This window comes from Scyliorhinus canicula, chromosome 14 (genome assembly GCF_902713615.1).
Source record: "Scyliorhinus canicula chromosome 14, sScyCan1.1, whole genome shotgun sequence".
Lineage (NCBI taxonomy): Eukaryota > Metazoa > Chordata > Chondrichthyes > Carcharhiniformes > Scyliorhinidae > Scyliorhinus > Scyliorhinus canicula.
Window position 1 is genome coordinate 75,643,946 of NC_052159.1, and position 13,860 is coordinate 75,657,805.

The 13,860-nt window shown below is 44.6% G+C and overlaps 1 protein-coding gene across 1 annotated transcript in view; it reads left to right on the forward strand.

Annotated features, from left to right (window-relative positions):
* rev1 (REV1 DNA directed polymerase) overlaps positions 1-13,860 on the forward strand; it is a 209,009-nt gene that overhangs the window by 86,492 nt on the left and 108,657 nt on the right. The window contains exons 11-12 of the mRNA XM_038817781.1: positions 3,052-3,206; positions 8,379-8,498. Of these exons, the coding sequence (XP_038673709.1) occupies positions 3,052-3,206; positions 8,379-8,498 (275 nt within the window). The remainder of the gene's footprint in view (positions 1-3,051; positions 3,207-8,378; positions 8,499-13,860) is intronic.

Genomic DNA, 13,860 nt, shown 5'->3' on the forward strand with positions numbered 1-13,860 from the left:
AAGCAATTGTGCTATCCACAATGCTACCATGCTGCCCTTAAGAAGTTAACCTACACTCCATTATTCTACCCTAATCCATGTACCTATCCAATAGCCGCTTGAAGGTCCCTAACGTTTCCGACTCAACTACTTCCACAGGCAGTGCATTCCATGCCCCCACTACTTTCTGGGTAAAGAACCTACCTCTGACATCCCCTCTATATCTTCCACCATTTATCTTAAATTTATGTCCCATCTTGTAAGGGGCCTAGTTTGAGGATGACGACAGCATCACCAATGGCTCCAAGTAGGTATTCAGGGAGCCCAGTGGTGCAGTCCACGGTGAAGATATGGAATCAGCTGAGAAGGCATTTTAGGCTGGACGGGATGTCGGTGCTAACTCCGCTGTGTGAGAATCATGGGTTTAAGCCGGGGGGGGATGGATAATGTATACAGGAGGTGGAGGAAAGTGGGGCTGGTCAAGGTGAGGGATTTGTATATGGAGGAAGAGTTCGCTAGTCTGGAGGAGCTAAGGGAGAGGGTAGAGCTGCCGAAGGGTAGTGAGTTCAGGTACCTACAGGTTAGGGACTTTGCACAAAAGGTCTGGAAAGGATTCCCTAGATTGTCGGGATACACCTTGCTGGAGCAACTGCTGCTTCCAGATGTGGAGGGGAGGGAAGAATTGGGGATATATATAAGTGGCTGGGGGAGCAGGGAGGCGAGTGGGTGGTAAAGATCAAGGAGAAATGGGATGCGGAGTTGGGAATAGAGATCAATTTGGGAGTATGGAGTGAGGCACTGCGAAGGGTAAACGGGACCTCCTCTTGTGCAAGGATGAGCCTGATACAGTTCAAGGTGGTGCACAGGGTGCATATGACTCGGGTGAGAATAAGTGGGTTCTTTCAGGGGGTAGCAGATGAGGGTGAGAGGTGTGGGCGGGGGCCAGCGAATCATGCGCACATGTTTTGGGTTTGTAAAATATTGGGAAGATTCTGGGCGGGAGTGTTCGCGGTCTTAGCCAGGATAGTGGAGGAAGGAGTGTACCCAGACCCTTTGGTGGCAATATTTGGGGTTTCAGATAAGCCGGAGCTCATGGAGAGGGAGGAAGGCCGATGTCATGGCCTTCGCCTCTATGATTGCACGGCGACGAATTTTGCTGGAGTGCCGGTCGGCATTGCCACCGGGGGTAGCAGCATGGTTGGGTGACCTGTGCGACTTCCTGCGGTTAGAGAAGATAAAGTATGAGTTAAGGGGATCAGCAGGGGAGTTCGAGAAAAGGTGGTGGTGTTTTGACAGTGTTTGAGAAGCTTGGGTTTGTTCATCGCAGGGGTGGGGGGGCTAATGGGGAGGGGGGGTTGAAAAAGGAGGAAAATCTGTACAAACTGTATAGTTGATTGTTGGGAAGAATGTTTCCCGGGGTGTTTATCTGCTATAACCTACTTTGATACAAGTTTGAATAAAATGCGTTTTAAAAAGAAATCAGTCTGGTCGATTAGTAATGGATTTGTTTCTAATATAAATTAATGTATTATGTGAATATTAAGATTTTAAAAAATATCTTAGTTGACTGTGGGATTCTCGAAGTTGAATTTTTAAATGTGGATGGAATAGTTGTAATGGATTGCATGATCTTAATAGCAATATTTATTTGAGGTTCATTTCTAATGGATAGAACTGATGAACACAGAAGTTTATTGAAAAACTCATTAAACTTTGGTTAGGCCACACTTGGGAGCACTGCGTACAGTTTTGGTCGTGTTATAAAAAGGCACTGATATATAGACTAGAGAGGGTACAAAAAATTACCAGGATCATACGAAGTGCAAGGTTAAAGATATCAGGAAAGGGCAAACAAGCTGGTTTGCTTTTCTCTTAAGGCCGAGAAATTGCCAAATAGTAGTCTTTAAAATTCCAGACGGTTTTGATATGTTAGATACAGAGATAGTGTCCCCACTTGTGGTGGGGGGGGGGGGGATTAGTTGAGGTAAATAATCAACAAGGAGGAAGAGAGGAAGCATAATTGGAGCATAAAACACAATCATTAACTGGTTGAAACAAATTGTCTGTTTCTGTGTAATTATATATAGCATCTATGGAGCATATTAGCACAGTATAGTTTTGACTGTTTTACCAATGTACAGTATCAATACTTTTAAAGAACCATAGTTATTAAATCCAAGCACATCCAAAATTTGACTGAAATCAAAATAAATTGAATCAGCTCATGTTTTTCACCAGTTTAATGTGTAAGAAATCAAAGACTTCGGGTTGGATTCTCCGCTCTGCCGCGCCACATTTTTGCCCTGACCCACCGGCGGGATTCTCTGTTACGCCAGCCAGTCAATGTTGTTTCCCATTGTGGGGCAGCCCCACGCCATTGGGAAACACCCCGGGCGCCGTCAAAACGGAGAATCCCACACTTCATCTTTACCTATTGATGACTGATAGAATACAGTTGTTTGCATTATTACTAGTCGGTGACATTGGATACTTATGTAAGGTGAATGCACGGGGCAGAAGAGTTGAACACTACTTTGAATGTAACCTTTGTAGTAGTTTAATTTCCTTGTTTCTGTTCTTAAATCTTTATGTATTGACTATGCATTAGAAAGGGAATTAAGCATGTGCTCACCTTTTACCACCAAATGCCAACATCAAAAACCACAATTACTGCACAACCTTGATACAGGTTTAAACTCGGTCTCTTCTTCCTCAACAATGCTGTACCTATTCCCTGAGAAGATAATTCAACTTGCTCACAATGTAAGCAGTCTTTACAAGTGAAAACCATCAGCTTGGTATGAAAGTATGGACAATTTTACACCATGAATCTTTGATCGTGAAAATCAGAGTGAAGACTCCTCAGATTTGTTCATTTAAAATACATACACCTAACAATAAAAATAAACTTTAATTCCATCCGTCTAGTCTGGATTACAACCCTGATCCCAGCATTGAAAGAACTATATGCCATCCTTCTGTCAGCTCTTATTCTGTCTTTCAAAAACTAACCGCTACAATATGTTTAAGACAGAATGCTATAATTCACTTCCCTTGTCTTCTCTGCATTAGCTATACTTATGATATTGAAGCTGTCAGCTGTGATGAAGCTCTTGTAGATGTAACAGCAATTTGTGAAGAAACTGGGTTGACACCTGATGAGATAGCAACTGTTATTCGCTCGGAGATCAAAGAAAAAACAAAATGCACTGCATCAGTTGGAATGGGTATGTATCAAAGTAATAGAAATTATATCCTCGAATTACATGTAATGCTGAATATTTTAATTTCAGGATAGAAAATTAAGGCAGGATATATTTGTTAAGAGGTGATGTACCAAAGGTTCACTGGATTTGCTTAAGGATAAAACAGGGTGCCCTATTAGGAGAGGTCAAGTAAAATAGGCTTCTGGACTCTCAAGTTCAGGAGACTAAGACATGATGTAATTGAAATGTATAAAATTAGTAGATATTGAGAGGCTATTTTATCTGGTGGTAGGGTTTATAGATAAGGGTCATACTCTCAGGCTAAAGGGATGGACATTTAAGACTGAGATGAGAAATGTTGTCACTGAAACATTGGTGAATCTTTAGAGTTCTGTACTCCAGAGAGCTGTGGATGCTCAAGACTAAAATTCAAGACTGAAGTGCCAGATTTCTGAGCACTGAGCGAATCAAGAGATATGAGGCTATGGCAAGAGAGACGCTGTTTTATTTGTTCATGGGATGTGGGCATCACTGACAAGACCAACATCTATTGCCCATCCCTTACTGAGAATATGGTGATGAACCGCCTCCTTGAAACTCTGCATTGGTGTGGTGTAGATAGACCCATATCACTGTTAGATAGGAAGTTCCAGGATCTTGACCTACCGACAATGAAGAAGTAGCGATATATTTCCAAGTGTGACTTTGAGTAGAGCTTGTAAATGATGGTGTTTCCCTGTGTAGATGTCTTAGTTCTTCATGGTGATAACGGTCATGCGATTGGAAGGTGCTGTTGAAAAGCCTTGGCGAGTTGCAGTAGTGCATCTTGTGGATGATCCATTTGCAGCTAGGTCATATTTGCAGGAAGCCTATCTCAGTCCCAGAATATCACTGCAGGAGTGCCTCAGAATAGTGCCCTTGACTCAATCAATTTTAACTGTTTTATCAATGAGCTTCCTTTCCTCATTAGAGACGATTGCTGATGATTACATAGTATTCAGTTCCATTCCCATCTCCCTAGGCAGAATCCAATCTCAGTATCGCTTTACAGTTGTATTGGTGTGTAAGTTGCCTTTGCTAGCAGTGTAGATAACACCTTCCATCAGTTTACTGATGATTGAGAGTGGACAGATGGGGTGGTAATCGGCTGTATTAGATTTGTCCAGCTTTTTGTGGAAAGGACATCTGGATAATTTATTTACCTTGTTGGCTAAATGTAAGTGTTGTACCTGTACTTAAACAAGTCAAGGCACTGCACATTCTGGAACACATATTTACTACAGTTAGGATCTAGCTGGGGCCCATAGCCTTTTCTGATCTAATGCCCTCAGCAATTCCTTGATGCCACGTGACAAGAATCAAATTAGCTGATCACTGACGTCTGCGATGCTGGGGATCTCAGGAAGAGGCCAAGATGGATCATTCGCTTAGCACCAAGCTGAAACTGAAAACAGATGCTTCATCCTTGCCTTTTGCACTGGTCTGCTGGGTTCTACCATTATTGAGGAAGCAGATGTTCGTGGAGCTACCTCCTCCCATTCATTATTCGACTGTCCACCATTCACAACTAAATTTGACAAAGGCTGCACAACTCTGATCTGATCCTTTGGTTGTTAAGCATTCATGTAGTCCTCTGTTCTAGCTTCACCCGGTTTGTACCTCATGTTTTGGTATGCCTGGTACTGCTTCTGACATGCTGTTCCAAACTCATTGAACCAGGCTAATTCCCTTGCTTGTTGCTAATGATAAATTGAGGGGTATTCTGAGCGTGGTAGTTGCAGATTGTGGTCGAAATAATTCTGCTGCTAATAACCCACAGAGCCTTTTGAATGCTCAGTTTTGAGTTGCCAGATGTGTTATGAATCTGTTCCATTTAGAATAGTGATAGTGCCACATAACATGATAGAGGTTGCTCTTATTGTGGAGATGGAACTTTGCCTCCACAAGGATCGTACAATGATGACTCCTTTCAATATTGTAATGGATATTTGCATTTGCGACAGGTAAATTGGCAAAGATTTTTTTCCTTAAATTAGTTCTCTCAGTACCTTCCACAGGCCAATTTGGACATCCATGTTTGTCAGGACACAGTCCGTTCAGTTAATAGTGGTGCTACTGAGCTACTCCTGGTGACGAATATTGAAGTCCCCAACCCATTCTGTACACTTGCTACCATCTGTGCTTCTTCCAAGCGCTGTTCATGGAGCAGTACTGATTCGGCATCAGGGGGCACGTGATAACCAGCAGAAGGTTTCCTTGTCCATGCTAGACCTGATGCCATGAGTCTTCATGGAATCCGGAGTCAACATTGAGGACTCCAAGGGCCTCTCCTGACTATATGCCACAGTGTTGCCTTCTCTGGTGGGTCTACCTTCCAGCGGGCATGTCATACCCAGGGACAGAAATACAGAAAACTGTAAAGTTGGATACCGAGAATATCCCCGTGCCAAGCTGTTGCTTAACTAGTCTTTGGTACAGGTCTCCGAATTTTGGCACACATCCTCGAGCATTAGTGAGGAGAACTTTGCACGGTCGGCTGGGCTGGATAGGCCAGTATCGTGCCCAGATTGATGCCAGGCGATTGTTCAGTTTTATTCTTGTACTTTGTAGCACTTTGATGCAACTGATCGCTTGCAAAGGCATTTCCGAGGGAAGTTCAAAATCAACCACATTGCAATGGATTGGAATTAGAAAGAGGGCAGACCCGGGAAGGACGGCAAACCTTCTTCCCTGAAGGACTGTTGTGAACCAGATGTGTTTTTACAACCATCTGATAATTTCGCGGGCATCGTTTACTAATACCAACTGTTTATTTAGATTTATGTAATTAATTATTTTTCTAGGTTTTTTTTAAATTTGAAGTATCCAATTCATTTTTTTTCCAATTAAGGGCCAGTGTAGCGTGGCCAATCCACTTACCCTGCACATCTTTGGTTGTGGGGGTGAGACCTACGCAGACATGGGGAAAATATGCAAACTCCACACGGACAATGACCTGGGGCCGAGATCGAACCTGGGTCCTCGGCACCGTGAAGCAGCAGTGCTAACCATCAGGCTGCCCCCATTTTTCTAGATATTAAAGATATCAAGGGATATGGGAATAGTGCTGGAAAGTGGTGTGGCGGTAGAAGATCAGCCATGATCTAGTTGAATGGCGGAGCAGGCTTGAGGGGGCAAATGGCCTACTTCTATGACCCTAACTGAGTTAAAATTCCCCAGCTATCATGGGATTTAAGCTCATGCCTCTGGATCATTGATCCAGGCCTTTGGATTACTGGTGTAGTAACATGGTATAACCATACCCTTGAAATAGTTCAGCCATGATCTTATTGAATGGCAAAGCAGGCTTGATAGGCTATGTGACCTATCCAGCTCCTATTTCCTTTGTTCTTATGGTACTATGGGATGGTGAGCTCCATGTACATAGAACATAGAACATAGAACAGTACAGCACAGAACAGGCCCTTCGGCCCTCAATGTTGTGCCGAGCCATGATCACCCTACTCAAACCCACATATCCACCCTATACCCGTAACCCAACAACCCCCCCTTAACCTTACTTTTATTAGGACACTACGGGCAATTTAGCATGGCCAATCCACCTAACCCGCACATCTTTGGACTGTGGGAGGAAACCGGAGCACCCGGAGGAAACCCACGCACACAGGGGGAGGACGTGCAGACTCCACACAGACAGTGACCCAGCCGGGAATCGAACCTGGGACCCTGGAGCTGTGAAGCATTTATGCTAACCACCATGCTACCATGTGTTCTATCTTATGTAAAGCCGTATTAAGCATAAAACACTCGTGTTCGTTGACCTCCAACATCTCAAAGTAAAATGCTTATCCTCGTATTCAAATATTTCCCATCCTCTAAGCTCTACTGTCTTTCAAGTATTTTGTATTTCTCCAACTCTGGCCTTTTGCATACGCTTTCACCTTTCAACTGATCATTAACAGCCGTTTCTTCCCTGAGGGGACCTAAGTCTGCAATTCTCTTGTTAGGTCTCACTTTTTTTGGTATTTTGAGTTTGTGGGAATTGTTTAATGCTATGCCAATCATAAAAAATTGAGCAGCATAATTGCTATAGAAATGTTGCAGTTCAGTTAGTCACATTTTGACGACATACTCTTGTAGCTAATAGTGGGCGCATAGTTATGTCCACTTAGCAATTCTTACCATGAATCCTAACTTTTCATTTCAGTAATTTAAAAGCATGAAATAAATTATTTTTTAATCGAAGATTGCTCCTTTCCAACTAGTATGGGGCAAGTCACCTCAATCTCTTTGTGTCTCAGTGATCAAAGAGCTGAGTTAATTAATCTTTTTTTTTTTAAAAATATCTTTTAAAACTGGTAATCTGAAAACCATTCCTTAGCCAAAGATATACCATTCTTAAACACTAATATCCCCCTTCAACAAAAAAAGGAAGTTGGATTTTCAACAACTTTGTTGAGTAAGTAACTGATTCTTTTGATATGGATGCACATGTTAAAGCAGAATTATGTTTGTCTACTTGTATCTACAATCAACGCCTTGGTACAAACTCGAGGCACAGTCTAACATTGGAATCATTTGTTGTAAAATTACATGTATTGGTCTCACTGGTGTGAGATTCGTAAGTAATTTCAGTGCTGGATAGTTTTTACAGTAAATCAAATGTTGTACAATGTGCTGTCAGCTAGTAATTACACAATATAAAAGATCATTTTTATCTGACATTCTTAATCTGCCACTTCTATGTCACTGTTGAAAATTTTCAAAAACTTTGTATTACATTTTGAAGTTAAAAATTTACATTATTCACCATGCGTTTATCACCAGTCGGTATATTTTATTTTAGAGTTGTTTTATGAATGAAGATTTTAGCTTTGATTTCTGAGCTCAATCACCTGATAGGTTGGGCATTTAAATACATGTCTGTGCCTTGGCCCAAAGATGGAAAGATCAGCCAGATCCTTGTTACTATCCACTCACTCCTGTTGGAAAGTGTGTGTGTAGATCAACAGGATTGGGATTGTTATGTCTTGAACTGGAAGACACCGTCTCAATTTGAGCATGAATCATGAGGTACTAGAATTGTACCTTCAAAAATGGGATGAAGCTCTTAAGAGAGGAAAGAATGGTGAAAAAATTAGACAAGAAAACAATTTTTTTCGGAGTTCTGTTCATTGTTGATGTTTTCAATAGGATCAAACATTCTGCTGGCCAGAATGGCCACCCGTAAGGCCAAACCGGATGGACAGTATTATTTAAAAACTGAGGAAGTGGATGATTTTATCAGAGATCAACTTGTGAGCATTCTACCAGGTAAGCCTGATTGTTTATTGTAAATAATTTTGATAATTGACTTCACTTGGAAATGTCATAAATCTTAAAGAGAGAACTTGAATTTATATAATGCTTTCCATAACCTAATGATATCCCAAAACACTTCATAGCTAATTAAGTAATTTTGCAGTCAATATTTTAATGTAGGAAAATGCAGCAGTTAGTTTGCACACAACACCAAGAACTTACATTTTATGCTATTTTAATAGTATTAAAATATCCCAAGGCAATTCACAGAAACATTAGAAAACAACATTTGACATGAGCCACATAAGATATTAGAACAGATGATCATAAACTAGGTACTGGGTGCGGTTTCCCTCTAGTCTTTCATCAGGGAATTTTCAGAGGAGGTGTATGAGTACAGTCGATAGTCACATTCATTTAAAAAGTTCAACAGATTTTCATTAAATGAATCCTTACAGGCCATGGAGATTAAGGTTTGTGAAAGATTGCTGCAGCCCTAGTTGTTTTTTTGGGGGGAGGAAGGGGGGGGGGGGGGGGTGGGGGAGGGATAGAAGGAGTTAGCAAAGAAGGCACGTTGGGGTTTATAGTTGGAGGTGTTGGTTATGAATTTTTTGAACTCGGTCACTTTTGGGCTTAATGCACTGCTTAGAAATACTTAATTGTTCATTCAAAATTTTATAGAGGCATGTCAACCTTTTCTTCGGTTCTGGAGACTGTGCCAGCCTAGCGACGTGACCAACTGGGAGACACTATACTCTCACGAGTAATTGTTTGTAACGAAGCGAGCTGCTCGGCGTTGAACTTTCTCAAGGAGGGTAATGTTTTTAGCAGTATATGGGTCTCAAGCGGCTACGCCGCACTCTTTTAAGTGTGGTCTAACCAATGTCCGATACAGAATTTCCTTCACTGTAGTTGATGAGTGATGGAAGTTCCATTTCACGAACCCACGCATTTTGAATGCTCTGGAGGTTGCGTATTCCACTTTAAATTATTTTGGATGTGGATTCCAAAGTAACAGATTTTCTTTTGGCGGCGGGGGGTGGTATTCTTGCTTTGTGTAGTTGGATACAGCTGGATATCGAGTATTGCTGACTCACAGGTTGTTACATTTTTGTGTTGAATTTCATTCCCCATATATTGGTCCATTTGACAAGACTGTTTAGAATTTCCTGATGGTTAACCTCATTTGCTGCTTCAGAATGGCTCATTAGACTAGGCAGTCATTGACAAAGAGTCTGATCTGACTTGATAGTCCATCCTGGATGTTACTTATAAAGGGAAGAAACGGTACTTTGTGGCATGCCGCTTAAGACAGGTCTCCAGTTTGAGGCTTCCCCATTCATTGTGACTTTGTTCTTTGGTAAGAAACATGTATTCTAATCTATTGTTTAGTATTTCCTCAGATTCTATAATGTTCTCGTGTGGTACACGGTCAACAGCCTTGGAAAAATCTAAATCTGGTGATAGGTTATTACGGTTACAGATCAGATTGAGGATGACGAGGATGAGTTGTAATTTTGTTGATCTAACTTTATGAAAGACGTGCTGTCCATCAATAAGAACATTCTGCCCTTCCGGCTGTCTTATTAGCTGACGATCAATGATGTGTTTTAGTAATTTACAATCTAGTTAAATAGGTCCGTAGTTTGCTGCATCAGTCGGGAGGGTCCTTATAAATTGGCGGCACGTTAACTCGTAGCCAGTCGACAAGTAGTTCTTCCATTTTTATGGATTGTTGAAAGATTTCTTGTAACATTGGTGCAAACTCACTTGCTGCAGTTTTAAGTGCTTGGTTTGGGATGTCATCGGGTCTACAGCTTTAGATGATTAATGTTGTGGATGAGTTTCTCAACACTTTTTGTTGTAATTATAACGTCAGCATGTTTGTGTAAGCCTGCTCTTATGCTATAGAGTCATACACAGATGCTCTTGTTCCTTCCTTGAAAGCGTTCTAAAAGAGCTCAGAGCTTTCAGCTTTTGCCTTGTCATCAAATCGTAACTTATCCCCTACTAAAATCTGGGTTGAATCCAACTGACTATGCAATCAAAGTAGTACACACATGACAGGCAATGGCAATATTTCATCCGATGCTCCCGCCTTGAGGGGCAGCATGGTGGCCCAGTGGTTAGCACTGCTGCCTCACGGCGCCGAGGACCCGGGTTTGTTCCCGGCCACAGGTTACTGTCTGTGTGGAGTTTGCACATTCTCCCCGTGTCTGCATTGGTCTCACCCCCAGAACCCAAAAAGTTGTGCAGGGTAGGTGAATTGGCCATGCTAAATTGCCCCTTAGTTGGGAAAAATAATTGGGCAATCTAAATTTATTTTTAAAATGCCGCCTTGAGCAGCAGGCGCACATGTTACAGTCTGTTTTACAGGCAGAATTATAGACAGCTAGTTTTGTAACCTCTTTGTTTAATGCCTGTACGTGTAATTCCAATTAGTCCAGGATTAACAGCACAGTGGGCTAAACAGCTGGTTTAGAAGGCAGAACAAGGCCAGCAGCGCAGGTTCAATTCCTGTACCGCCCGCCCCGAACAGGCGCCGGAATGTGGCGACTAGGGGCTTTTCACAGTAACCTCATTGAAGCCTACTTGTGACAATAAGTGATTATTATTATTAAATTATGAAGAAAGTTAGCGAGGATAAAGAGGGGCAATTTACCATGAGCAGCCCAAAATTGGGGCTGAGCTGTGCTTTGGATCTTGCTCTCGTTTGCATTGTTAAAAATGAACAAGACAGGATACAAATGGTAAGGTCACCACAAGCATTGCAATTCATGCCCTGGACTGGGTGACTAATATTGCAAAACACAGCAGATTCCTACCATAATTTTTGTTGGAATGTCCCGGGTTTCCCTGGCAAGAGCACAGGTTCAAACTGATGAGAATAAAAAGACACGTGGGACGAACCCTGTTGAGTACTTATAGCCAGTAAATAATTGAATCCTAGCAAGTGGTGCATGCTAAACAGTCCAGATTAAAAAGCTAAAATTGAATCCAGTACATTTCTACCCCCTTCCCTGCACGCCCCCACCCCCATGCCCGCTCACCCCTCTCTTGCGCCTGCTGTCCCCCTCGCCCATTCCTACACTCCCCTTTCCCATGCCCGCGCACCCCCTCTCCCATGCCCGCGCACCCCCTCTCCCATGCCCGTGCAACCCCTCTCCCATGTCCACGCTCCCCCTTCCATGCCCGCGCACCCTCTCCCATGCACGCTCTCGCCCTCTCCCATGCCCACTCTCGCCCCCTCCCATGCCCGCTCTCGCCCCCTCCCATCTGCTCTTGCCTGCTCCCTCCCTCCCCCAAGCCCGCTCTCACCCATGCCCGCACTCTCCCATGCCCGTCCTCCCCCTACCTCGCTCCCTCTCTCTCCCTCACCCCATTCTCCCCTCTCCTTTGCTCCCTTCGCCCTCGCCCCCTCTTCCTCACCCCCTCTCCCTTGCCCCCTAACTCACCCTTCCTTGCCTCCTCTCTTGCACCTCCCCCCTCGCCCACTCCACCACGCCCCCACTCCCTCCCTTACCCCCTCTCCCGCCTCCCTTACCCTCATCCCATCTCCAGTTCTTCCTTGCCTCCTCTTTCTCCCTCACCTCCTCTTTCTCCCTTTCCTTAGCTTATCTCCTTTGTCTCCGCTCTCTCTCTCTCTCCCTCTCCCTTGCCCCCTCTTTCTCTCCTTTGCCCCCTCTTCCTCTCCTTTGCCCCATCTTCCTCTCCCTTGCCCCCTCCTCCTCTCCCTTGCCCCCCACCTCTCACTTGCCCCCCCCCACCTCTCACTTGACCCCTCCTCTCCTTTGCCCCCCTCTTCCTCTCCTTTGCCCCCTCTTCCTCTCCCTTGCCCCCTCTTCCTCTCCCTTGCCCCCTTGAGCCCCTATTCCTCTCCCTTGACCCCCTCTTCCTCTCCCTTGCCCCCCTCTTCCTCTCCCTTGCCCCCCTCTTCCTCTCTCCTGCCCCCTCCTCTCCCTTGCCCATTCCTTCTCTCCCTTGCCCCCTCCTCCTCTCCCTTGCCCCCTCCTCTCATTTGCCCACCTCCTCTCCCTTGCCCCTTCCCTCTCTGTCTGCACCCCTCCCTCTCTGTCTCCACCCCTCCCTCTCTGTCTCCACTCCTCCCTCTCTGTCTCCACTCCTCCCTCTCTGTCTCCACTCCTCCCTCTCTGTCTCCACTCCTCCCTCTCTGTCTCCACTCCTCCCTCTCTGTCTCCACTCCTCCCTCTCTGTCTCCACTCCTCCCTCTCTGTCTCCACCCCGCCCCTCCCTCGCTGTCTCCACCCCTCCCTCTCCTGTCTCCACCCCTCCCCTCTCTCTCTCTCCACCCCTCCCCCCCCCCCTCTCTCTCTCTCTCTCTCTCTCTCTCTCTCTCTCTCTCTCTCTCTCTCTCTCTCTCTCTCTCTCTCTCTCTCTCTCACCACCCCTCTGCCATAATATACACACAAGTATATGATGGTGCACAGACAGACATTGATTGACACACAGGATGACCAATGAACACACAGAACACAGCAGCCAATCACCAGGCAGGGCACGGCCACTATAAAGCCAGAGGGCACTAGTTTTCCCTCTCTCTTGGGATGCAGCCTCTGAGACAGTCCAAGCCTGTGAGCAACAACTAGAACATCTACCATGTGGTAGTAAGATAGTCTGGTCAGGTTAGCCTCAGGTCTCCAGTCAACTTAGCATAGTGTCAACCCACAGTTAAAGTATGTTTAATAGTTAAGAGTTCAATAAAATAGAGTTGCATTTATTCAAGTGTTGGAAGCCTGTCTCTCTCACTGCTATGGTAAGCACAGTCCTCGCAGACCCAGCATACCCAACACATCATGGTACCAGTGAGTCATGTTAGAGTTTGACGGACCTATCTTGAGGTAGTCTGCCTTTGACCAGCGATCAGCCATCCGGTAACATGGACAGCGTCCGCCCTCCCCCGCCGCTCTGCATCGCCGGCAACCTCAGTGCCAACTGGAAGATTTTTAAGCAGAAGTTTCAGCTGTATCTTGAAGCCACCGACCTCGAAGCCGCATTGGATGCCAGAAAGATTGCTCTCTTCCTCTGTACAGCCGGGGACCTGCTATCCACATTTTTTACTCCCTCACCTTTGCTGAAGGTGAGGACAAGACAAAGTTCAAAACAATCCTGCTGAAGTTCGACAGCCACTGTGACATCGAAGTCAATGAGAGCTTTGAACGCTATGTATTCCAGCAGAGGCTTCAGGGTAAGGATGAACCTTTTCAGTCCTCCTTAACCCATCTCCGTATCCTCGCGCAATCCTGCAACTACGACTCCACTTCCGACTCCATGATCCGCGAGCAGATTGTTTTCGGGATCCACTCCGATCCCCTTCGCCAGCAGCTCCTTAAAGTAAAGCAGCTCACCCTCACCA